The 27,224-nt window shown below is 36.4% G+C and overlaps 1 protein-coding gene across 1 annotated transcript in view; it reads left to right on the forward strand.

Annotated features, from left to right (window-relative positions):
• OTOGL (otogelin like) overlaps nucleotides 1–27,224 on the forward strand; it is a 169,025-nt gene that overhangs the window by 121,254 nt on the left and 20,547 nt on the right. Inside the window, exons 38-46 of the mRNA XM_068560704.1 lie at nucleotides 7,979–8,052; nucleotides 11,212–11,389; nucleotides 11,649–11,791; nucleotides 12,038–12,061; nucleotides 12,154–12,246; nucleotides 14,241–14,430; nucleotides 17,178–17,392; nucleotides 20,989–21,130; nucleotides 26,503–26,688. Of these exons, the coding sequence (XP_068416805.1) occupies nucleotides 7,979–8,052; nucleotides 11,212–11,389; nucleotides 11,649–11,791; nucleotides 12,038–12,061; nucleotides 12,154–12,246; nucleotides 14,241–14,430; nucleotides 17,178–17,392; nucleotides 20,989–21,130; nucleotides 26,503–26,688 (1,245 nt within the window). The remainder of the gene's footprint in view (nucleotides 1–7,978; nucleotides 8,053–11,211; nucleotides 11,390–11,648; nucleotides 11,792–12,037; nucleotides 12,062–12,153; nucleotides 12,247–14,240; nucleotides 14,431–17,177; nucleotides 17,393–20,988; nucleotides 21,131–26,502; nucleotides 26,689–27,224) is intronic.

Here is a 27,224-nt window from a genome sequence, read left to right on the forward strand (position 1 = left end):
CTATTTTTAGTTTTTTCAGGAACCTCCATACTGTTCTCCATAGTGGCTGTATCAATTTACATTCCCACCAACAGTGCAAGAGGGTTCCCTTTTCTCCACACCCTCTCCAGCATTTGTTGTTTGTAGATTTTCTGATGATGCCCATTCTGACTGGTGTGAGGTGATACCTCATTGTAGTTTTGATTTGCATTTCTCTAATAATTAGTGATGTTGAGCATCTTTTCATGTGCTTCCTGGCCATCTGTATGTCTTCTTTGGAGAAATGTCTATTTAGGTCTACTGCCCATTTTTGGATTGGGTTGTTTGTTTCTTTAATATTGAGCTGAATGAGCTGTTTATATATTTTGGAGATTAATCCTTTATCTGTTTGCAAATATTTTCTCCCATTCTGAGGGCTGTCTTTTCTTCCTGTTTATGGTTTCCTTTGCTGTGCAAAAGCTTTGAAGTTTCATTAGGTCTCATTTGTTTATTTTTGTTTTTATTTCCATTACTCTAGGAGGTGGATCAAAAAAGATCTTGCTGTGATTTATGTCAAAGAGTGTTCTTCCTATGTTTTCCTCTAAGAGTTTTATAGTGTCCAGTCTTACATTTAGGTCTCGAATCCATTTTCAGTTTATTTTTGTGTATGGTGTCAGGGAGTGTTCTAATTTCATTCTTTTACATGTAGCTGTCCAGTTTTCCCAGCACCACTTATTGAAGAGACTGCCTTTTCTCCATTGTATATCTTTGCCTCCTTTGTCATAGATTAGTTGACCATAGGTGCGTGGGTTTATCTCTGGGCGTTCTATCTTGTTCCATTGATCTATGTTTCTGTTTTTGTGCCAGTACCATATTTTCTTGATTACTGTAGCTTTGTAGTAGAGTCTGAAGTCAGGGAGTCTGATTCCTCCAGCTCTGTTTTTTTCCCTCAAGACTGCTTTGGCTGTTCGGGGTCTTTGTGTCTCCATACAAATTTTAAGATGATTTGTTCTAGTTCTGTAAAAAATGCTATTGGTAATTTGATAGGGATTGCATTGAATCTGTAGATTGCTTTGGGTAGTATAGTCATTTTCACAATATTGATTCTTCCAATCCAAGAACATGATATATCTCTCCATCTGTTTATATCATCTTTAATTTCTTTCATCAGTGTCTTATAGTTTTCTGCATACAGGTCTTTTGTCTCCCTAAGTAGGTTTATTCCTAGGTATTTTATTCTTTTTGTTGCAATGGTAAATGGGAGTGTTTCCTTAATTTCTCTTGGAGATTTTTCATCATTAGTGTATAGGAATGCAAGAGATTTCTGTGCATTAATTTTGTATCCTGCAACTTTACCAAATTCATTGATTAGCTCTAGTAGTTTTCTGGTGGCATTTTTAGGATTCTCTACGTATAGTATCATGTCATCTGCAAACAGTGACAGTTTTAATTCTTCTTTTCCAATTTGTATTGCTTTTATTTCTTTTTGTCTCTGATTGCCGTGGCTAGGACTTCCAAAACTGTGTTGAATAATAGTGGTGAGAGTGGACATCCTTCTCTCGTTCCTGATCTTAGAGGAAATGCTTTCAGGTTTTCACCATTGAGAATGATGTTTGCTGTGGGTTTGTCCTATATGGCCTTTATTATGTTGAGGTAGGTTCCCTCTATGCCCACTTTCTGGAGAGTTTTTATCATAAATGGGTGTTGAATTTTGTCAAAAGCTTTTTCTGCATCTATTGAGATGATCATATGGTTTTTATTCTTCAATTTGTTAATATGGTGTATCACATTGATTGATTTGCATATATTGAAGAATCCTTGCATCCCTGGGATAAATCCTACTTGATCGTGGTGTATGATCCTTTTAATGTGTTGTTGGATTCTGTTTGCTATTATTTTGTTGAGGATTTTTGCATCTACATCCATCGGTGATATTGGTCTGTAATTTTCTTTTTTTGTAGTATCTTTGTCTGGTTTTGGTATCAGGGTGATGGTGGCCTCATAGAATGAGTTTGGGAGTGTTCCTTCCTCCTCAGTTTTTTGGAAGAGTTTGAGAAGGATGGGTGTTAGCTCTCCTCTAAATGTTTGATAGAATTCACCTGTGAAGCCATCTGGTCCTGGACTTTTGTTTGTTGGAAGATTTTTAATCACAGTTTCAATTTCATTACTTGTGATTGGTCTGTTCATATTTTCTGTTTCTTCCTGGTGCAGTCTTGGAAGGTTATACCTTTCTAAGAATTTGTCCATTTCTTCCAGGTTGTCCATTTTATTGGCATAGAGTTGCTTGTAGTAGTCTCTTAGGATGCTTTGTATTTCTGCGGTGTCTGTTGTAACTTCTCCTTTTCAATTTCTAATTTTATTGATTTGAGTCCTCTCCCTCTTTTTCTTGATGAGTCTGGCTAATGGTTTATCAATTTTGTTTACCTTCTCAAATAACCAGCTTTTAGTTTTATTGATCATTGCTATTGTTTTCTTTGTTTCTATTTCATTTATTTCCGCTCTGATATTTATGATTTCTTTCCTTCTGCTAACTTTGGGTTTTGTTTGTTTTTCTTTCTCTAGTTCCTTTAGGTGTAAGGTTAGATTGTTTACTTGAGATTTTTCTTGTTTCTTGAGGTAGGCTTTTATAGCTATAAACTTCCCTCTTAGAACTGCTTTTGCTGCATCCCATAGGTTTTGGATCGTCGTGTTTTCATTGTCATTTGTCTCTAGGTATTTTTTGATTTCCTCTTTGATTTCCTCAGTGATCTCTTGGTTATTCAATAACGTATTGTTTAGCCTCCATGTGTTTGTGTTTTTTACATTTTTTTCCCTGTAATTGATTTCTAATCTCATAGCGTTGTGGTCAGAAAAGATGCTTGATATGATTTCAATTTTCTTAAATTTACTGAGGCTTGTTTTGTGACCCAAGATGTGATCTATCCTGGAGAGTGTTCCGTGCGCACTTGAGAAGAAAGTGTAATCTGCTGTTTTTTTTTAATTCTTAAATATGAATTAAATCTATCTGATCCATTGTGTCATTTAAAGCTTGTGTTTCTTTGTTAATTTTCTGTCTGGATGATCTGTCCATTGGTGTAAGTGAGGTGTTAAAGTCCCCCACTACTATTGTGTTACTGTCACTTTCCTCTTTTATAGCTGTTAGCAGTTGCCTTATGTATTGAGGTGCTCCTATGTTGGGTGCATTATATTTATAATTGTTATATCTTCTTCTTGGATTGATCCCTTGAGCATTATGTAGTGTCCTTCCTTGTCTCTTGTAACATTCTTTATTTTAAAGTCTATTTTATCTGATATGAGTATAGCTACTCCAGCTTTCTTTTGATTTCCATTTGCATGGAATATCTTTTTTCATCCCCTCACTTTCAGTCTGTATGTGTCCCTAGGTCTGAAGTGGGTCTCTTGTAGACAGCATATATATATGGGTCTTGTTTTTGTATCCATTCAGCAAGACTGTGTCTTTTGGTTGGAGCATTTAATCCATTCACGTTTAAGGTAATTATTGATATGTATGTTCCTAATACCATTTTCTTAATTTTGGGGGGGTTTGTTTTTGTAGGTCCTTTTCTTCTCTTGTGTTTCCCACTTAGAGAAGTTCCTTTAGCATTTGTTGTAGAGCTGGTTTGGTGGTGCTGAATTCTCTTAGCTTTTGCTTGTCTGTAAAGCTTTTGATTTCTCCATCGAATCTGAATGAGATCCTTGCCAGGGTAGAGTAATCTTGGTTGTAGTTTCTTCCCTTTCATCACTTTAAGTATATCATGCCACTCCTTTCTGGCTTGTAGAGTTTCTGCTGAGAAATCAGCTGTTAACCTTATGGGAGTTCCCTTGTATGTTATTTGTCGTTTTTCCCTTGCTGCTTTCAATAATTTTTCTTTGTCTTTAATTTTTGCCAATTTGATTACTATGTGTCTCGGTGTGTTTCTCCTTGGGTTTATCCTGTATGGGACTTGCTGCGCTTCCGGGACTTGGGTGGGTATTTCCTTTCCCATGTTAGGGAAGTTTTCGACTATAATCTCTTCAAATATTTTCTCTGGTCCTTTCTCTCTCTCTTCTCCTTCTGGGACCCCTATAATGCGCATGTTGTTGCATTTAATGTTGTCCCAGAGGTCTCTTAGGCTGTCTTCATTTTTTTTCATTCCTTTTTCTTTATTCTGTTCCACAGCAGTGAATTCCACCATTCTGTCTTCCAGGTCACTTATCCGTTCTTCTGCCTCAGTTATTTTGCTATTGATTCCTTCTAGTGTATTTTTCATTTCAGTTATTATATTGTTCATCTCTGTTTGTTTGTTCTTTAATTCTTCTAGGTCTTTGTTAAACATTTCTTGCATCTTCTTGATCTTTGCCTCCATTGTTTCTCCGAGGTCCTGGATCATCTTCACTATCATTATTCTGAATTCTTTTTCTGGAAGGTTGCCTGTCTCCACTTCATTTAGTTGTTTTTCTGGGGTTTTATCTTGTTCCTTCATCTGGTACATAGCCCGCTGCCTTTTCATCTTGTCTGTGTTTCTGTGAATGTGGTTTTTGTTCCACAGGCTGTAGGATTGTAGTTCTTCTTGCTTCTGCTCTCCGCCCTCTGGTGGATGAGGCTATCCAAGAGGCTTGATGGGAGAGACTGGTGGTGGGTAGAGCTGACTGTTGCTGTGGCGGTCAGAGCTCCATAAAACTTTAATCCACTTGACTGTTGATGGGTGGGGCTGGGTTCCCTCCCTGCTGGTTGTTTGGCCTGAGGCAACCCAACACTGGAGCCTACCTGGGCACTTTGGTGGGGCTAATGACAGACTCTGGGAGGGCTCACACCAAGGAGTACTTCCCAGAACTTCTGCTGCCAGTGTCCTTGTCCCCACGGTGAAACAGAGCCACCCCCCGCCTCTGCAGGAGGCCCTCCAACACTAGCAGGTAGGTCTGGTTCAGTCACCCCGGGGTCACTGCTCCTTCCCCTGGGTCCCGATGTGCACACTGCTTTGTGTGTGCCCTCCAAGAGTGGAGTCTCTGTTTCCCCCAGTCCTGTCGAAGTCCTGCAATCAATTCCCACTAGGCTTCAAAGTCTGATTCTCTAGGAATTCCTCCTCCCGTTGCCGGACCCCCAGGTTGGGAAGCCTGACGGGGGGCTCAGAACCTTCACTCCAGTGGGTGGACTTCTGTGGTATAAGTGTTCTCCAGTCTGTGAGTCACCCACCCACCAGTTATGGGATTTGATTTTACTGTGATTGTGCCCCTCCTACCGTCTCATTGTGGCTTCTCCTTTGTCTTTGGATGTGGGGTATCTTTTTTGGTGAGTTCCAGTGTCTTCCTGTCGATGATTGTCCAGCCGCTAGTTGTGATTCTGGTGTTCTCGTAAGAGGGAGTGAGAGCACATCCTTCTACTCCGCCATCTTGGTTCCTCCCCAACTCATTAGTCCTATTCTTAATAGCTACCATTTACTGAGTACTTACTATGTGTCAGGCATTGGAGTACAGACTTTGCATGTATTTAATCTGTTTGAGAAAGCTAAGAGAGAGGTCTTGTTATTAGCACTGTAGAGATGAGGAATTACTCTACTGCTGTAAAATTTTAGGCATCAGTGAATTTAGTATAGTTTAAAGCATATTTTGAGAGGGGCTGTTGGTACTTTCCCTGTGTTGTATAATCTACGGTGTGAATAAGTTTAGAATAACACTGCATGTACTAAATCTGGGACATACACTGTTAATTCCTCTAAGTACTGCTGTCTACTTTACATTCTGTAATATCCCCCCAAAACAATAGTCATTGTATATTTTAAACATCTAAGACAATTTAAAGTACCGTGGTCACTATATTGGGGAGATAGATTTTACTCCATGACCCTCAGGAGTAAGAAAACTACCCTGTAAAATTATTTTTATTTGTAGATGATATGATCCTGTGTACAGATTATTCTAAAGAATCCACTAAAACCTGTTAGCACTAATTAATGGGCAAATAGTAATACATCAACAAACTTGCAGAAAAAAAGACCAGTGACTAAAATCAATTGTGTTTCTATGTACTAGCAATGAACAATCTAAAAATGAAATGAAGAAAGCAATTCTATTTACAGTAGCATAAAATATGTAGGAATACATCTGGCAAAAGTAGTATATGACTTGTACAGTGAAAACTACAAAATGTTATTGAAGGAATTAGGAAGATCAAAATAAATGGAAAGCCATCTCATGTTCCTGGAAGACTTAATATTGCTAAAATGACAATACTCCCAAATTTTATTTACAGATTTAATGCAATACCTATCAAAATCCCAGTTACTTCTTTGCAGAAATTGACAAACTGACCCTACATTCATATGGAAATGCAGGGAACCTAGAATAGCCAAAATAATCTTGAAAAAGGACAAAGTTGTAGGACTCATACTTTCCAATTTAAAACTTACTACAAAGCTATAGTTATTACGACAAGCTTGATTATTATAATTCTACCCTAAGACAGTGCTTATAACCCATTGATGACTTTAGAAAACAATGGACTACTTTATTGCTGAGACCACTCAGACCCCCAGTTATCAGAATTTTTCATGACTCTGTGCTTGCTCTGGGCTGGAACTTTGTCTGCTATTACTATGCTCAAACATTTATGATGATGGAAATGAAGATATTTAAGTCTGTAAAAATATCATATTCTCTAGAAGATACAACATCTAATATACCATGAACACTGTTTATAGGACCAAGCAATGGGAATTTTTATTCTACTTCATTTATTTTGTAAGTTAGAAGCCATAAGATAAGTACAAAATTAAGGTTATTTATGGAATTTATTTAACAACAACAAAAAGTTTTGTCTAATGTCATTGTGGTAGACTGAATAATGGCCCTCCAAAGATGTCCATGTCTTAATCCCCAGAATTTATAAATATGGGACCTTACATGCTAAAGGGACTTTGCAGATGTGATAAAGTTAACAATTTTGCGATGGGGAAGTTATCCTGGATTATCCATGTGAGCCCAATGTAATCACAAGGGTCCTTATAGAAGAGAAGGAGGAGGGTCAGAGTCAGAGAAGGTATCACAAGTCAGATGTCAGAATCAGCAGGGAAGGAGAAAGGGAGGGAGGGAGAGAAAGAGAGAGAGAGAGAAATTGAGATTTGAAGATATTATTCTGTGGCTTTGAAGATGGAAGAAGGGACCATGAGTATTCAGGCAATCCATAGTTGGAAAAGGCAAGGAAACAGATTCTTCCATAGGGGCTCCAGAAGGAGTACAGCCCTTGCTGATATCTTGATTTTAGGACTTCGGACTTCCAGAACCACAAGATAATAATTTGGTAATGTTTCAAAACACTAAATTTGTAATCATTTGTTTACAGCAGTTATAGGAAACTAATATAGTCATTTTTAGATGGTATCAACAATGGACACTGCAGTTACAGCTAGACAAAATTTCAGCCATTCATTTTCACTCTTCTACAGTCCTTCAGACTTTGAATATTTTAGAGATACCTTTAGTACTAACAAAAAGCTTTGGAAGAAGTCTTACAAATGTGTTTACCAGTTGTGTTTTCCCTTTCCATGGATAACTCCTTCGCCAAACCCACCAACTGGGGTCTCCAGTGGTCCACAGCATCAACTATTCTGCTTGCAAGGAAAACATTTTAGAGATTCACCAGGGAAATGAATCAGCCTCACTACTCATTTTAGAAATGCAACAAAATTTGTAACTCCTGAGAAATCTTTAGCGATCCTATTGATATTTCTACCTGTTCAAACAATTGTGTTGACACCAACAAGGCAGTGAAGATGTTTCTAGGATGGTGCTTAAAAGCTAGTGCTCTGGAATCAAAATTGCCAAGTTCGAATTCTGCCTCTGACACTTACCAGCTTACCTCTCTACACCTTAGTCTCCTTATCTGTAAAATGACAATAATATTATTATCTACTTCACAGGGTTCTTGTTAGAATTAAATGAAATAATCGATATAAAATTTCTTAGCATGGTCTCTATCACAAATGAGTTTTATATATGATCAATACCACTCCACTAATGCAGGGGACCTCTTCATTTCCTTCAGGTCCAGAAATGATTACTCCATCAGACTTCACTGCGTTTGACAAGCTAACACCTACGACAGGTTTGGAATGTGAGGTATGACTGAGTAATCTCTTTAGCTATTTGTCATTTCCTTATTGTGTCTATTCATGTTTCTGTATCACTATCCAGATGCTATTAAACTTCTTTTGGTATGCTCTCTAGTCTTTCTTTGCTAAATTAAATAAGCATTACATTTTAACAATTTTATTTCCTTAACTGTCAGATATTTCTTATTAATTAGACTCTGGTCACACTGAGAAAAACAAATAAAATGCAAATGAAGTCTTAAGGATGATTCCTTAATAGTAGTAATTGTGTGATAGTTAGTTGTAATAATAATTATGTGTGATAACTTAATACTTTTATTTATTGATTTATTAATTGGATAACTTATTAACTTAATAATAATAATTATGTTTCTTTAATAATTCTTTAATGATAATAATTCTTTATAATAATAAAGAGTATATTGTGGGCTTCTCTTTGGGCATTCAAAAATATTTATTAAGCAGCTACTATATGCCGGGCACTGTGCAAGATGACAAATATATACTAGTAAGCAAAAAAAGATAAGGTCATTGAATCCCAGAGCTAGTAATTGTCTTGGCTGAAACTTGTGAAATTATCTCCTTACTCCAAATATGCTACTTGTTCTGATAAACCAATGATTTATTCAACCAATATTTATTTAGCACTATTTCTGGCTAGGAACTATTCAGGTACCATAAATAAAACAATATAAACGCAGGCAAAAATTCCTGCTTTTATGGAGTTTACATTTTATTGGATTCTGAAACAGCCAATAAGCAAAATAAATTACCAAGTTATGTAAAATGCTAGAGATTGCTGCTCAGGAGAAAAATAAAACTATTTTCAATGAAATGATCCTCACTGATCCTCACTGAGAAAGTGACTGTTACTTTAGAGCAGAAAATCTGAAGAAGTGAAAAGAGTGAACCACACAAAGAACCAGGGCAACAGCATTCGAGGCAGAGGGGCCAGCCAAGTGCAAAAGCCCTGAGCTGAGAATGTACCTAACAACTTAAAACAATAAAAGAATAGCAAGGAGTAAAATAGTATGGAGTAAAATAGTAGGAAATAAATTAGATTATGTAATAATAGTAGGAAATAGTAGGAAATAAACTAGATTATGTAAGGCCTGGTGGATGATTGTGAAGACTGTGGCTTTCATTCTAAATGACACAGGAAGAGAAAAGGGAGATTTCTGAGCGGAGGAATTATATGATCTGATCTGTTTCAGGATCACTTTAGCTGCTCTGTTGAGAGTAGGGTGTAAAGAGACAATAGAACCAGTTAGGAGGCTACTGCAGGAATTTAGGCAAGAGACTGATGGTGATCTGGACCAGGTGATAGCATTGGAGATGGTGAGAAATGTCTGGGTTCTGGATCTATTCTGAAGGTAGAGGCTACAGAAATTGCTGAAGAATTAGATATGAGGTGTGAATGAAAAAGAGGCATTAAGGATTCTAAGAGTTTTGCCTTGAACAACTGAAGGATAAAGTTGGCGTTAATCAGGATGGGGAAATTGCGGGAAGTGAAGGTCTGGGGTGGGTATAGCCAGGAGTTCAGTTTTGCCACGTAAAGATTAAGATTCCTCTTAGACATCAAAAAGCTATGGGTATACAGATCTGGTGAACACAAGTGGAGTTTAGGGCAGAGATCAAGTTAAGATGAAATTTTTATAATTCTCCGTGGATAAAGGGTATTTAAAATTGTGGTTAGATGAGATCACAAAGGGATTGAGTGAAGACAGGGAAGAGAGAAGGGCCACTACAACTTCAACAGATTGAGAAACAATGACAAACATGCAAAGGATAGTAACCACTGAAATAGAGAAAATGGAGGAGATTTTAGGTGATCTGGAAGCCAAGGAAAGAAAATATTAAGGAAGATGGAGTAATAAGCTATACTAAATATGTTAACAGGTCAACTAGATGAGGTCTGAGAATTGATCATTGAATTTAGCAATGTGGAGTTCATTGGTGACCTTGTTAAAGAGCTTCCTTCAGTAGAGTGGAAGGTATAGATTCTTTAGGTGGTTTAGGTGTTGTTTAGGCATTTTAGTTTTCTTCTATCTCCTTTCATTTTCTGGGAGTTGATACAACTTATACACAGAAAATTTTGCAAGACTGAACTTGACTATTTGCCTACTTTTGGCTTTTAAATTGAGAAGTCCTCTCTTAATAGTCTCACTATTTAGAAAACTTTTTACCCTCTCTTATCCTTGTTTTTTATCATGTATAACACTGGAATGATAGAAACTGACCCACGAAATTTAGGGAGAATTAAATGAAAAGCTACTTTATTAGTGCATGATATATAATAGGTGCTAAATAGATGTTAATTTTTCTTCCTCCATCCCCTGACATGCAGTATAGAGTAGTGGTTAAGAGCACTGGTTTTCAGAGCAACAATGCCTGAATTTAAGTTCTGACTCTACTATTTACTAGCTATGAAACTTGGGGCAAGTTAATTTGACCTTAAACCTGATTTTCTATCTATGAAATAGGGAAAAATATTAGCTCCTACCTCAGAGGGTGTTTTTGTGGGAATAAAATGGACTAATTAGAACAATGTCTGGAGCATAATAAGTGTTATATTATTTATCATTGCTATAGTTATTACTATAATTTATATAGAATGTAATTTATAAAAAAATCTACCACTTATTTATTTTTTATTTATCTAGAAGTCTGTGAGCTATATATAAAAAGTTATTTATAATGATTCTATCCAGGTGCTGTCAAACTGATATCACATTTGATTTTTAATGAAAAATTTGGATAATATTAAGTTGTAATTTTTTTAAACTGACATTAACAGAAGTCTTAATCATATACTAGCTTTATACAACATAATGTGAAAGGTTGACTGCCACTGTATAAGTCTGCTTGCAAAACACTAATATAGACAATTTAGGACAAGACTTCAGTTTGCTCAGAAGTTGGGTATCTGGGCAATTCTGATAATCAAATCAATATTAAGGTAGAGTTTAAATGAAGTTCATACTGAGTATTTCAGAGAGGATACCTCAACAAAAAGCTGTAGTGAAATTTTAATTGTTCATCTTTCAAAAGCTTTTGTATTTAGGAAATGTACACTATAAGCAATGTGAATAGGAAATTTAAAAATTAATTTAAAACATTAGTTGAAAATGGAAAAATATGCATTAATTTTCTTTTTTATTAACAGCCTCAACAATTTGATCCTGTTTATAATTGTACCCAATATATATGCCTTAATATGGAATGGAAGTTGTACAACTGGTCTCTTAATTGCCCAAAGGACATAGAAGTGCCTGACTGTGGTTTCCGGGGAAGACCTGTTCAAGTGAACAGCGATATTTGCTGCCCTGAGTGGGAATGTCCGTGTAAGTCTGCATTCCTTACATGGCAATCAATTTTTAATCGGGGGAGATTATTATTTTTTTTGAAGCAATCACCTCATCAAGACAAAGTTATTGTTGAACTTTCTTCATTTGATTTATGATTTTGATTCCCAGTAACTTTTAGAGTTGCTTTTTGTCAAACATAAGGAGACTAATTTAAAAGGTGTTTTTAAAGGAGCAGTTATTACTGTAATACAAATAATTAGTTAATAGACTAAATCTACTCTCTACCACTTTTTAGGTCGGTGTTCCATGTTGTCAGAATTCAGCATTATTACATTTGATGGAAATAATGCAGCATTGTATAGTATGGCTTCTTATATCTTAGTAAGAATTCCTGGGGAAGTTATAGTTGCTCGTATTGAAAAATGTTCCATGAATCAGGTAAGTCATAATCTATTCTTTTGTCATTTCTTCATAAATCTAGTAGCGGAAGTATGTTGCAACATTAGGTATTCCCAGAGTAAGAAAGGACTCAACAACTCACTGAGATTTATCTTCTGGTACTTAAAACAAAACGTGTTTCTTGTGAATATATTTAGAGGCATATAGTATTAATCCAAATAATGTTTTTAAAAGTCAAGTAATGTATTTTTTAAAAATGTTTTTTCTGTATACTTTTTTTTTCAGAATGGAAACTCATTTAAAAAGCTAGTGAGTATCTGCAAAATGTCTAGTGAATTCCTTATGTTTATTGCTAAAATTATGTTTAACTCCATAAAGTTTCGATTTTCTTTCAAATTAAGGCTTCCTCTGGAAGAACCTCTGGACTTTGTTTTAAGAAGTTAAATTTGACCACATCTCTACATAAAGTACTTGTCAATCGGGCAGCAAGAAAGGTAGGAACACAAAGTTAAAGCATATCCTCATAATGGATGAAATTGAGAAATTATATAAGCACAGTTATTTCCAAAAAGAGGGGAAATTAAACATATCAGTGGACTTTCATTGCTATGATGTCTAATCATTCTTTTCATGGACAGTTTAAAATGTGTTTCATACTATTATATGTCTCCTACCATAACATGCCAACTGTTGCAAGTGTTTCTCCCCTTTTGAGGTTAACTGAAACAGCCATGTTAAACATGCTAAAGCTCTCTTGGATAATATGAGTGGCCAGGCTTCTTAGTGTCAGAGTTAATGTTTAGTGTTTCAAATTAGACAAAGTGGAAATGATGGGAAAGAGAGGATCATAAGGTTGCAAAGGGTAGCAGCCAAAAATACCCGAACGAAGACTACTGAGAGAAAAACAGATGGAAAGAGTAGTTTTGAAATGTTGACACCATTAATTGATAGCTTAAAAAAATGAAGGAATATTTAAATTTATTGAAATGAACTGAAGAAGAGCAATGCATCATTAAAAAGTTGGAAAGGAGCCATTTGATTTTACAGGAAAAACCTTTATCCAAAGGAATTATATTTACCAAATAGGAGTGAGTTATAAGCTGGATGCTTCACTCAGATCTACATGGTCTCTCAAAAATATAAAAAAATAATTTATAAAGATTTTGCTCAAAATGGCTGAGATGTTATATGCTTTCTGGAAATAATTCTGTTAGCACAGGCCATACATTCTGGACTGGAAACAGTGTTAAAGCGAGCCTAAAATGCAGTAAGATATCAGAAAGTTTAATTTTAAGGCAAACTTAAAATATATGAATGTGTTACTTTTTTGGACACGAGAATTTCTATATATACCTTTGATTTTAATGAGGTTGGTATATTAACAGGAAGTGGATGGGAAATTAAACTCAAACCTGGTCCGTGCTGTTGTTGTGAATGTTTGGTTGGAAGGGCTTATTTTTGGCCTCAGCTGAACTGATGGCTGGTGATGTATTCAGTTGAAAACTTATTAACTTAAAAAATCATTTAGTGAGTTTATGTGATAAAATGACACAGGTCCTGATCTCAAGTAACTTGCAGTTGTGTGTGGGGTGCATAAATGTAATTATCTGCCAATTAAAAGGCAGTAGGAGCTATAGTGATAGAGTGATGACCAAGATACCATGGAAACAGAGATACAGGTCATTTAAAAATGCAGTTTATAGGAGGGTTAAGTGGATATTTTTGGAGGAGGTAACACCTAAGATAAATCTTAAAGAATGAGTAGAAATTAACCAGGCAAAGAAGGCTGTTTCAGCTTGAGGGTGGCAAGAGGAGGAAGATATAAAGATGAGAAATTGGATGGTTAGTCAGATAGAACTCTGAGAAATTTACTGCTAGTTACAGCTCATGGTTCCATGTCATCATTGTTATTTAAAGCACTGTTTTCAAAGTAAAAATCCTTGGATTCCTTATATTAGTATTACCAAGAAAACGTGTTAAAAATATAAGATCTAGGATCCAATCCAAACCTTGGAAGTAGAATTTTGGTAATCTTAATCTTTACCAAACTTCACAGATGGTTATTATGAACATTATAATTAAACAAACACTGATTTAGAAGATCAAATAGAGGACCCAGATTAAAGAAAACATCCTGAAAAAAACTTTATTATCTTTAATTTATATTAGGAGGTAATGGTATAATCAACATATATTGGGGGAAACATAAAAAAGCATATATACCTTAGAAGAAAGTTAGGTTTTGAAGAGAATAAAGGGCAATGAGGTTAGAACAAATATTGACTATAGCAAGACAGCAAAAGAACAATAAAAGAATTTAGGAGTTGTGAGAAACTGGCAGCAGCAGAGAAATAGATTTTTAAGCATTTAAAAATAGTTTACATTAAATCAGAAGAAATGGAATAATCTGAATTTTCCTAATTTTTATGAGTGTATATTAAAACATAAACATTGTTCTAATAGGTGTAAATGCATTATGTAATTTTAGGTAGAAGTGGATTCTATTGCTGTACCTTTGCCTTTTTCAAATCAAGATCTGTCCATAGAGGATTCTGGTTCAATGTATGTGATTACTACTCCAGCTGGACTAATCATAAAGTGGGCTCATCTTACAGGGATTGTAGACATTCATTTTGGCTCTCAATTTAATTTGTCATCCTACACAGAAGGACTTTGTGGTGAGCACTGCTTTTCAAATCTCTATTTCTTCTTCTTTTTTTTCTGTTCACATTACACCGTCTTGACCCCTGTTACCCCATTTTTTGGGTTGGAAAAGTGATGTTAACTTTCAGTTCCCCATGTGAATACTGAAGGAAGCAATGTCTTTCCATAAATGGACTTAGAAGCAAGAAATAACAGTTCAACTTGGGTATTTTATGGAAATATATGCTTACCACTGTTTCTACAATACTGTTTGTATTCCTACTAGCTCATCTTTATTAAGCATTAATGAAGTGTCAGGCATTATTTTACATACTTTAACTCATTTAATTCTAACAGTAGCCTCAATAAGTAGGCACTAGTGTTAATTTATGTGATAAAAATGAGGCATAGAATGATTAAAGACTTAAATAACTTTGTTTCTTATTTTTTTAAGTTTGAAATCAAAGAAAACTTAGTTAAGTCATCTTGAAAGTTATATACAGGGAACACAATGTTCTGAATATTAGTCCCAGTTTTCTTATGAAGTGTAAAGCCCAGATGTACCTTTACACTTAGGTTCCATAGGTGTAACCTAAGTGTAAAGGTACATCTTACACTTCCTTATCACAATATGTTACATAGATACATAGTGATAAGCCAAAGGAAACAAATTAGAAATATCTCTAGGTACATAACAAAATAAAAAGAACAATTCTGGCTCTGGTGTCTGCCTGAGCTATCCCCTTTACAGATGTTTAAGTGAACATCAGTTTTCTTATCTTTAAAATGGGAATAGTAAAATCTACCTTCAAAATTGTTGTTAGAGTTGAATGTGAAAGTTAATGTAAAACACTTAACACATTGCTTAATACAGTCGATAAATATTAGCTTAGTACAAATACATCTATTTTAAACTCACTAAATATTAATTGAGTAAAAGTTAATGGATCAGCTTCTGAGTGTCTGGCATTATGCTTGGTGCTGACAACTCAAAACAAATAGACCAAGTCCTTGCTCTCAACAAATTATATGAAATGCCCAAATTTCTTCTTCAAAAATGTAAAGCATTTAGTGGAAAGTTTGACTAAAATGGTTTACAATTTCCTTGCCTGTTTAGAGCATGCTAAACATAGCACAGACTTCTGTGGTGACCAGGTTATCATTGTGGAAATAGTTATCGTATATACATGGTATTGGGTATACATAATAACCCAATAGATATTATTGAGTAATAACTCAGGGATTTGGGGAATGCATATTTTCTCTTCTGATTTATCACTTCTGTGTGCTATAACTTCTGCTTGATTTTCATGTTTGTTTGGTTTTTTCCTCTACTGTCAGCTCATGCTTTTATGGAGACAGTCTGCTAACTGGATTCTTAACTAATCACTATAGAGAAGGGGCTAGGGTCACCTTTTTGCTAACAAGGGTCACCCCCTAAACTTCCTGACCTCCACAATGGGAGAGTGGTGGTTTGTTAAAAGGAAAGCAGGGTGCTGGCTGATTTGAGTTGTAGTGGACAAGAGTGTGACCCAAACTGAGTATGGACACCAGAATGGGAGGTCTATATTGACAACTTGTTCTACATAGCACTGTGAAGTCTGCAGGAGTGGTGGCTGGAGTTGCAATGAAAACATATTTTTACTACCAATACCTCTTCCCAGAAGAGTTTAGACTTTAAACATAGCTGATTTACAGTATAGTTCACTTAACTTGAGTTTTATTTATTTATTTATTTTTTTGCACTGTACTCAGTCTCCTGTATATTTACAAGTGTGGGGCAACTATGGCAGCAGAAACCTTTATTGATCTTGTTATAATTGCTTGAGGATTAAGATTTGATACTTGAAAAAAATGTTTAACTCATATCTTTTATAGCTAGGAGACTTGGGAATTAAGAAAAAATTATGTCTTAAAGTAGGGTACGATTCAGGTAAGTTATGATCAGGGTCCTAGGCCCATTTCTCTGTACTTCCCTTGGCTTTTCACTTCACTAGATAAAAAGCAAGCTCTGTCCTCAGTTTGGCTTCCCTGAAGGAAGCTAGAGGCTATAGCAGGTCACAGCATCACAGCCATCAATCGGCCATGTCATTGCAAGCAAGAGAGATTGTCTCTATGTCCTAGAATTCCCCAGGTCAAGTCCTGAGCTTAACAATGGTTGTTCTAATGTTGAACAAATCTATGTGTCTACGTGACTGCCACAAGCTGACTGGTTTATGCCTGGATTACCCGTAACAGTTGTTAATGAAAGGGAGTAAGGCTTACCTTTATGCTTACCAGGGCCCTCTGCTGGAGTGGTGTCATGTGCTAGGTAATGGGGCAGAGATAGTTCCTGAAGAGAAAAATTTAATGTTTTCAGGCAGGGTTTTCCTAGGGGAATAGATGCTTAGGAGGCAATCACAAAATGTCTACTATTCTGGGGAATACCCTGTCAGATTTAAGAACTAGTTCTTAAATTAGGAGATAGTGGTGATAGTGGAAGAGTGTAGGGACAGAATCAATCTCCTCTTTCTTCTTCTATGATCTTTTCACATATCTTGACTTCTAGGATTATAATTTCTTTCTTATCTGGTTAAGACAGTTCTACACTATTTTATCAAAGAATCAGACACATAATTAAAAAAAAATCCATCAACGTTAAAGTCATAGGACATAAATTAGGCGCCTGATTCAGTAAATAATTTATTCATTTTAAATCAGTTATTGAGATGATTTATTTCTGCTGCCTATATTTGGTTTAAGTGAAAAAAATTTTCCTTCTAAATGTCACACATCTTTTTAGGAATTTGCAATGAAGATCCAGATGATGATCTAAGGATGCAAAATGGCACAATCATTACGAATATGGAAGACATAGAATTATTTATTGAGAGCTGGGAAATTGAGAAATTATTTGAAGTAACAACGAGAAGGCCTGTTAGAAATTGTACTGAGCACGACTGCAGTCACTGCATTGAGTTATTAAATAGAAGAGTTTTCATCCCATGCCATAATGAAGTAAGTTGAAAGCAACCATAAATCAGAACTGTCATGTTAGACATGTTGAGAGTAAAAGCCAATAAATTCTTGTTCTTGCCATGATGTTCTTCTGCTGAGAATAGTTTATCCCCAAACCTCCTCTCAGTACGCTTTGGAATTCAAAATCATTTACTGTTTATTGACTTATAGAACAGGAAGGATAATTATCTTTTTCCCCTCATGTTTCTTTTTCTGAACTATATCTACAGCTTTCAAGAAAAATGAAATTTTGTCCTATGAATAAATGCCTCTAGGAGAAAGAGATGAATGCCATTTGATAACCCAGTATAGAAACCAAGACAGTGAGGCTTTAATCAATTCCTGGCCTCTTAGGTGCATACTTGTAATAGAATCTGTCATATATTCAATTTAATTGTTCTTTATTAGTCTTTAGGTGACTAGTAGATATTTTAAATAATCTGCATCGTTAAAAAAAGATCTGTTGTTAGAGACAAAAGATAGACAAATACATCATTTCGTGTATCATTAAATGAAAAGTTAGTGAGATCAAGTACCTACTAGGCACTGTGTTAAACTCCTATGATACAAAGATGAGTAAGACCCTCTCCTTGCTCTCAAAGAGTCTAGAAGGAAGGCAAGTCTGTGAACAGATTAATCACAATATACAATATGGAGATGCATAGGAGCCCAAGTCGGGAGAAGACTTCCCAGAGTTTCAGACATCTTAATTATTTAGAAGGATGAGTTTGCCAGGAGAGCAGAGGGAGGAAGGGAGACCTAGGCCAAGAAAACAGTATGACAAGAGCAGGGTTGCTGGAAAAGGCCATGTTAGGAAAACACTGAAATAGCTTAGTGCAAGACTTACGGAGGGGCGAAGTCTGAGAAGGAGAGTGAGTGAATTGTCAAAGCAGAAGGAGTTCACTCTAGGACTTTCTGTGTTCGACCACCAAGCGTAGACGCCGTAGTTCTCAGCCTGCCCTCTATGAGTTCTCTGAGGGAAAAGACAAAGGATATGAAGTCATGGGATAAAAATGGTGTATCTTTCTGGAGCTTCAGTTTTACTCAGAGATTTGCAACAAAGTAAGTTTTAAATGTTTACATTTTAAAATGCATGCTTATAAAAATGAAAAAAATAGCAAATACTTTTTAACTCATTTCAGTGTCATTGTAATCTGTCTTTTTAAAGCATAAGGACTTTCAAAAATAGCATTTTTAACTGGGAACTTAGAAGGTTTATTACATCAGGAAACTTTTCAGCTTGACTATTCAAGGCATAGTGAGGCAACACAGGGTACCATTTAGTCTATGATAGCTCCAGCTTTCCCTTAGGTTCCTCCCAGTGAATTTGATGGCAAAAGAAAGGAATGCTTGACATTTCATTTTTCCGCTTCTAATCTTCATCCTCATTTGCAAATCTCCAGATAGCAGGCAGATGATCTTTTGAAAATGGAAACATGATTGGATTATTTCTCTACCTAAAATCCTTCAGTGTCTTTTAAACTATTTTCTTTAAAATTTATTTATTTATTTATTTTTGGCTGTGTTGGGTCTTCATTTCTGTGCAAGGGCTTTCTCTAGTTGCAGCGAGCGGGGGTCACTCTTCATCGCGGTGCGCGGGCCTCTCACTATCGCGGCCTCTCTTGTTGCGGAGCACAAGCTCCAGATGCATTGGATCTTCCCAGACCAGGGCTCGAACCTGTGTCCCCTGCACCGGCAGGCAGATTCCCAACCACTGCACCACCAGGGAAGCCCCCTTCAGTGTCTTTCACTTACCCTTAGAATATGCTCTAAATTTATCAGGGCTTATAATTTCCTCTATGCTTTGGCCTGCCTACTTTTCCAGCTTCCTCTTGTGCTACACTTTTCTTACTGGCTAAGCTCCAGGCATTTCAGTCTCCTTTCAACTGTTGCACTATTTCAAGGTTTTTCCTGCAAATGGGCTTTTATGCTTGCAGTGTCCTAAGCTAGAATACTTCCCTCCTGTGATCTGTTTTAGCATGGTGACTCCTCTTGATTCAACACATAGGCTTTAACTATGAGATCCACAAGGCAGAGAACAGGTCTGTTTTAGTCACCTTTATATTCCTCATGAATAGTACGGTGCCTGATATATAGTTAGGTGCTCAATAAACTGTGAAAGGATGCATAAATGAATGGACGAATGGAAGATACAGGAGAATCAGCTTTTGTGGGTTTAGTTAGAGAAGGGTTAGGGTTACAATTTTTTTTTATATTGGAAAAATTAAGTCATGTGGGACTTCAAGGCTAAAATACCCAGAAAAAATTTGAAGCTATTCTAGATCTCAGAGGAGACCAGTTGAAGCCAGAGGTCAAGTTTGGGGAGTTATTAGTATATGGAGTTTTTAAAAATAACAGTAACTCATGTACGATGTGCCAGAGTCTGCTCTCTATACTTTCCATATATTAGCTCACAGCAATCTTAAGTAGTAGTAAGTTTATTATTAACTCTGTTTAACTTATGAAGAAACCAAGGTGAAGATGTAAATGCCCAAGATGGCAGTAGAAACTGTGGGAATGGGTGAGCCCAGGAAGAGTGTTTGTAGTGAGTAGACAGGGCAATCAAGGAAGGGGTCTAGACAAATACTCAGAATGAAGCAGGAAGAGGAGACAGCAATGAACAGATGGAAAGGCAGCAGAGTGTGGTGCTCTCAGTCAAGGAAGAGGGTTTTAAGACACAGGGGGCGTGCATGGCATCATACACCTCTGAGAGGCTGGCGAGGTTTAGAATATCAGGGTGTTCCCTGGATTTGACAAGTAGGGGGCTCTTGATGATCATAGCAAGTATTCCATGAAAAGTGAAATGGTTGGAAACTGAGGAGATTCAACAGAGGAGACTAAAAAGGAAGTAATATCTTAGTTTTTATAGATATGGACCTTGAAGAAAAAATGATAGGATATGAAAAATATTAAGTATTTTTATCTGACACTTTGACCTGTGTCCAAATTTAACATCTGAATGTAGATGCTTAGTATGTTTGCTGAATAAATGAGCAGAGAAAAATTGGAGTGAATGTTGTTACAAGTTAAATTATTTAGATTTCAGATATCTCTAGATCAAAATGAAACATAATCTGTAGAAAAAAATGAGTTTCTAATTAAGTTGAGGCATGACAAATTATATAAATTATTTGACCAGTGTTCAATATTAGTACACGATTTTTTGAGAAGCATTTATAACCTCATTTAATGGGCAGTGCCATGTATCATTACAGAAAGCTTTAGGAGCTTCCAGTTTTATCTGTAATAGATCAAAGTCTTATTCAGTATATAGAAAACATGATTGTAACCCAAAATGTAATATCAGAAATAGGTTTTTGCTAGGTCCACATACTCTGTTTCTTTTCCATCTTTATAAGATAGATTTATGTAGATTAGTACGGACAATATTTATCTTATCTAAAACTGTGTGTTTAAAAAATTATAAATTCAGAGGTGACATCTAATATTATGAAGCTTTGAAAATCTAAGGTCAAAGAGGAACTATAATGAATATTAACTTGCTACCTTTTGATTCTCCAAATAGTTTAGTCTAGCTTAGGGCCTTCAGAGAAATAAAACAACATAACTTATCCCAAGGCACAATGTATCTCTAGGTTTCACCACAAGACTTTTGTGAAAAGATGTGGATCAATTATACCTATTTTTGGAACTATGAATGTGATGCCCTTTCTGCATATGTGGCTCTATGTAACAAGTTTGACATTTGCATTCCGTGGAGAACACCTGATTACTGCTGTAAGTAGTACACTTCAAACAATATTTTCCAACACTCAAATAACAGTCCAGTTTTTTGCAGTCACTTCTTTCTTTTCCTTTTCATCACAAAATCATTGTTTTAAATTCATTTATTTATTTATTGTTGGCTGTGTTGGGACTTCGTTGCTGTGCGCGGGCCTTCTTTAGTTGCCACGAGTGGGGGCTACTCTTCGTGGCGGTGCGTGGGCTTCTCATTGCAGTGGCTTCTCTTGTTGCGGAGCACGGGCTCTAGGCATGTGGGCTTCAGTAGTTGTGGCACGTGGGCTCAGTAGTTGTGGCTCGTGGGCTCTAGAGCGCAGGCTCAGTAGTTGTGGCGCACCGGCTTAGTTGCTCCGTGGCATGTGGGATCTTCCGGGACCAGGGATCGAACCTGTGTCCCCTGCATTGGCAGGCGGATTCTTAACCACTGCGCCACCAGGGAAGTCCACAAAATAATTTTGTTAGAATAAAACGAATGTAAATGTAACCTATAATTAGGTCTCCCACTTAAGCAACTTCTGTTTTTATCCTGGTCTAAATTTAAAGCAAGGGTGGGGGTCAAGAAGGTGGAGTAGGAAGACCTTGAACTCACCTCCTCCAACAGACATACCAAAATTACAGTTACTTACAGGGAAACCATCTATGAGAATGACCTGAACACTAGCAGAAAAGATATTCCACAGCAAAAGTCATAAAGAAGGAACAACACCAAGATGGCTAGGAAGGGCAGAGATACGGTATAGTCAAGACCCACACCCTTTGGTTAGTGACCTATAAACAGGAGGTACATCACAATTGTAGACGTCCTTCCTAAGAAGTGAGGGGTCCAAGCCCCACATTGTCCTCCCCAGCCTAAAAGTCCTGCACCAGGAAGATGAGTCCTCAGAACTTCTGGCTTTGAAAACCAGCAGGGCTTATGTTTGGGAGAACTGGAGGGCTATAGGAAACAGAGACTCTGCTCTTAAAGGGCGTGCACAAATTCTCCCATGCTCCAAGTCCCAGGGCAGAGGAAGTAGTTTGAAAAGTCACTGTGTCAGAACCACTTGCTGATCTTGGAGAGCCCACTGGAGAGGCAGGAGGCAACTGAGACTCGCCCTGGGGATGGAGATGCTGGCAGCATCCATTTTTGGGAGCTTATTCTACTGCAATAACACTGGCGCTGGCAAAAGACTGTTTTGGAATCCTCCCACTAGCCTATTAGTTCCAGGGGCTTCTCTGCCCTCCAGGGGGTCAGTACCAGCTGCAAGCCCTCCAGGCTGTGCAGACAGCCATGCAGAAAGCCTACCCCACCCTCCAGGGGCCCCCAGTCACTGCGGCATTGCAGCCAACCAGGTCAGGGGCCAGCCCTGCCCACCAGTGCACCCACAGTAGTTGGCACTGCCACAACAGAAGCGTGCACACAGCCTACATAGAGGGCACTGCTAGAGCATGCAGCTCTGGTGACCAGAGAGGAGTGTGCCCTCACAACAAAAACCAGAGCAAGACACCAAAGAAAAGAAAATTACAGGCCAGTACCACTGAGGAAAATAGATAACAAAACTCCTCAACAAATCATTAGTAAACTGAATTCAGCAGCACAGTAAAAGGATCATATGTCATGATGAAGTGCGATTTATCCCAGGGATGCCAATGATGGTTCAGTATCTGCCAATCAGTCAGTGTGATAAACCACATTACCAAATTGAAGAATAGAAATCATCTCAATAGGTGCAAAAAAGTTTCTGACAAAATTCAACATCCACTTATGATAAAAATCTCTCAATAAAGTGGGTACAGAGGGAGCATACCTCAATATAATAAAGACCACATATGAGAAAACTACAGCCAACATCATACTCAATAGTAAAAAGCTAAAGGATTTCCTCTAAGATCAGGAAAAAAACAAGGATACCCACTCTCACCACTTTTATTCAGCATAGTATCAGAAGTCCTAGGCACAGCAGTCAGACAAGAAAAAGAGATAAAGGTGTCCAAATTGGAAAGGAACAAGTAAAACTGTCACTGTTTGCAGATGACATAATGCTATACATAGAAATCCTAGACACCACCAAAATCTATTAGAACTAATAAATGAATTCAGTAAAGTTGCAGGGTACAAAATTAATATACATAAATCTGTTGTGTTTCTGTACACTAATAACAAACTACCAGAAAGAGAAATTAAGAAAACAATCCCATTTGCAACTGTATCAAAAATAACAAAATACCTAGGAATAAATCTAACCAAAGAAATAAAAGACTTGTACTTGGAAAACTATAAGACATTGATAAGAGAAATTGAAGATGACAAAAACAAATGGAAACATGCCATACTCATGGATTGAAAGAATTAACATTGTTAAAATTATCATTTACCCAAAATAATCTAGAGATTCAATGCTAACCCTATCAAAGTACCAAAGGAATTTTTTACAGAACTAGAACAAATAATTCTAAAATTTGTATGGAAACACAAAAGACCTCAAATAGCCAAAGTAATCTTGAGAAAGAAAAAAAAAAGCTGGAGGTATCACCTTCCCTGATTTCAAACTATACTACAAAGCTATAGTAATCAGAATAGTATGCTACTGGCACAAAAACAGACACATAGATCAACAGAACAGAATAAAGAGCCCAGAAATAAAACCACACTTATATGGTCAATTAACCTATGACAGGAAGCAAGATGTATTTGGGGAAAGAAAGCCTCTTCAATAAATGGTGTTGGTAAAACTGGACAGCGGCATGCAAAAGAATCAAACTGGACTACTTTCTCAAACCATATACAAAAATAAACTCAAAACAACTAAAGACTTAAATGTAACCCCTGAAACCATAAAATTAGATGAAGATATAGGCAGTATGCTTTTTTGACATCAGTCTTAGCAATTTTTTTGAATATGTCTCCTCAGGCAAGGGAAATAAAAGCAAAAATAAACGAATGGGACTAAATGACACTAAAAAGCTTTTGCACAGCAAAGGAAACTATCAACAAGATGGAAAAGCATCTTAGTGAATGGGAGAAGATGTTTGCAAAATATATGTCTGCTAAGGGGTTAATATCCAAAATATCCAAAACACTCATATAACTCACCATCAAAAAACAAACAACCCAATTAAAAAACGTGTAGAGGATCTAAATAGACATTTTCCCAAAGAAGGCATACAGGTGACCAGTAGACACATGAAAAGGTGCTCAATATCACTAACCGTCAGAGGAATATAAATCAAAACCACAATGACATACCACCTCACACCTGTCAGAAAGGCTGTCATCAAAAAGACAAAAATAACAAGTGTTGGTGAGGGTGTGGAGAAAAGGCAACCCTCCTGCACTGTTTGTGGGTTTGTAAACTGGTACAGCCACTACTGAAAATAGTATGGAGTTTCCTCAAAAAACTAGAAATAGCATATGGTCCAGAAATTTCACTTTTGAGTATTTACCTGAAGAAAACAGAAATACTAACTCAAAAAGAAATATGCACCCCTATGTTCATTGCAGCATTATTTACAATAGCCATGAAATGGAAACAACCTAAGTGCCCATCTATAGATGAATGGATAAAGAAGATGTGGTATATATACAATGGAATACTACACAGCCATAAAAAATGAAATATGGCCATTTGCGACAACATGGGTGGATCTAGAAGGAATTACGCTAAGTGAAATATGTCAGACAAAGAAAGACAAATGCCGTATGATCTCATATATGGAATCTAAAAAACAAAACAAACGAACAAAACAAAAATAGATTCATAGATAATAGAGAACAAATGGGTGGTTGCCAGTGGGGAGGGGTGAAATAGGTGATAGGGATTAAGAGATACAAACCTCCAGTTATAAAGTAAATAAGCCTAGGCGATTTAATATACAGCATAAGGAATATGGTCAGTAACATTGTAATAACTTTGTATGTGGACAGATGGTTGCTAGACTTGTTGTGGTGATTATTTCATAATGTATGCAAGTGTCAAATCACTATGTAGTACACCTGAAACTAACGTAATATTGTACGTCAACTATATTTCAATTTGAATAAATGAATGAATGGATTTAAAGTAGGCCTCAATTCTCCCAAAAGAAAACCTAGTCCACAAATGTTAGTTAGCAAAATAGATTGAAATATTGAAGAAATCACAGAGGTTTGAAGGGGATTTTAATCTTATATCCTACAGCACACTTTGCTGGTCCTCATTCAACCTGCCTCTCTTTCCCATGCTTGTCCTTACACGTTGTATGTGGAGAGGTTGGAGATTTTTCTTCCCCCTTTTCCTTCTTCCTAACATAATATCTACATCCTAGAAACCAATCTTTCTGGCTTTCTTTGATTAATATCTAGGTTCAATATTTTTCCAGATACATGTTTGTATTTCTTTTTTCTTTTATATTTATCCTTTACCCATTTTTATACATAGGGCTCAAGCTTTCTCATCAAGTTATAACTTTTCATACAAATTTTTTATTAAACTTTTCAACAATCTTGGGCACATTTTACCGAAAATATTGTTAATTTAATTATAGTCATTCAATGGTAAAAGATTTTCAAAATGAATGTTACTAAAATGCTCAAAATAAAAGATTTTCATCCCCCCCCAAAAAAGAATAAAATGCACAGATAAAGAATAATATATCATAGACACCAGTTACATGACTCCACTTCATAAATAAAGCAGCTCCTGGTGTGCCCTCTCCTGTCCCTTTCCTCTCCCTACTCCCCCAGAGGTACTCACTATTCAAGAGTGGGGTTACTTGATTCACTGGGAACATACAACATCTTCAGTTTTACTATTACAATCGTTCTCTACTGAGATGTTACCAAGTTACACCTCCACCAGCTGCATGTTCATTTTTTAACAGTATGACTTTTTAAGATCACTGAAAATCAACAAGAATTTTCTGAAACATCATTTAGAAACTGCTCAGCAATGGTAGTTTCTTTTGACAGTGAAGGATTAAGCCTAAATACGCGGGATTTTTCTTTTCTATGACTTGGTTGAGTTGCATATTTAAAACATATTTCTGTGCTTATTCTGTGTGGACTGTTGTATCTCCTCCTACTGCACAGAGCAATAACTTCATAATAGTTGACTCTATATTTATGCCAACCAAATTTGGGCTGCGTTTTGGTCATATTTATTTGATATAAGTCAGATGAATTTTTCCTGCTATAGCATAATACTAGCTGGACACCTGGAAGATGCTCAAAAATACTCATTGATTGTTTCGTTTCTAATTTATAGTTAAGTAATACATGAAATATGGACTTTGAGGAGACTGAAAATGTGCAAAATTTATTTTCAGAAAGAAAACTAACATTTCTTCCTTTTACTAGAATTCAAGTAGGTCACTTTTATCATTAGCAAATTCCACAAATCCTCTATTATTTATAGCTCTGAGTTGCCCAGAGGGGAAGGAATATCAACCCTGCGTGCGACCTTGTGAAGCAAGGACATGTCTGAACAGATGGTTCTATGGACACTCTTCATGTCTGAATTTAAGAGAAGACTGTGTGTGCAAAAATGGAACCATTCTTCACAGGCCAGAGTCAACTCACTGCATTCCAGAGAAAGAATGTGGTAAGCAGAGAAGTACAAAATGACATCTTAGGGACCCAGCAAATAAATAATACTTTTTTAGAACTTGGAGAGATGTGCTGAGAAAGATTGAGGTCACCTAAGTGTTGGAAAGGAAGAGAGTATGTAGTTTGATTTTAATATGATTTCAGTTGAAGTTACCAGAATTAGGGGCTTCGGTGGTGATATGTTTTAATCTATACTTATGCCTATAATAACTGGAAAAGAATATGGCAAATAAGAATGAAAAGAATAGTATGTGGACTGAATTGAAAGTTCAATTATTTCATGTATTAATGATTCAGCTTTACCTCTATGAGCCTGAGGTTATGCATCTGCAAAATGGGGAAAATAATAGGACTTATCCCACAAGGTTAGTGTGGGGATACATAAAATAATAGAGTTTTGTAACAGTGCCTAGAGAAAAATAAACACTCAAGAAATTTCAGAAAGTGTTGTTATCTGGGAGAAAACATTGAGTATTTCTACTTTCATTTTCAAACCATTTTATCCTGACACATTGTCTCCGTGGTGGTTGT

This window comes from Eschrichtius robustus, chromosome 13 (genome assembly GCF_028021215.1).
Source record: "Eschrichtius robustus isolate mEscRob2 chromosome 13, mEscRob2.pri, whole genome shotgun sequence".
In the NCBI taxonomy this organism is placed as follows: Eukaryota; Metazoa; Chordata; class Mammalia; order Artiodactyla; family Eschrichtiidae; genus Eschrichtius; species Eschrichtius robustus.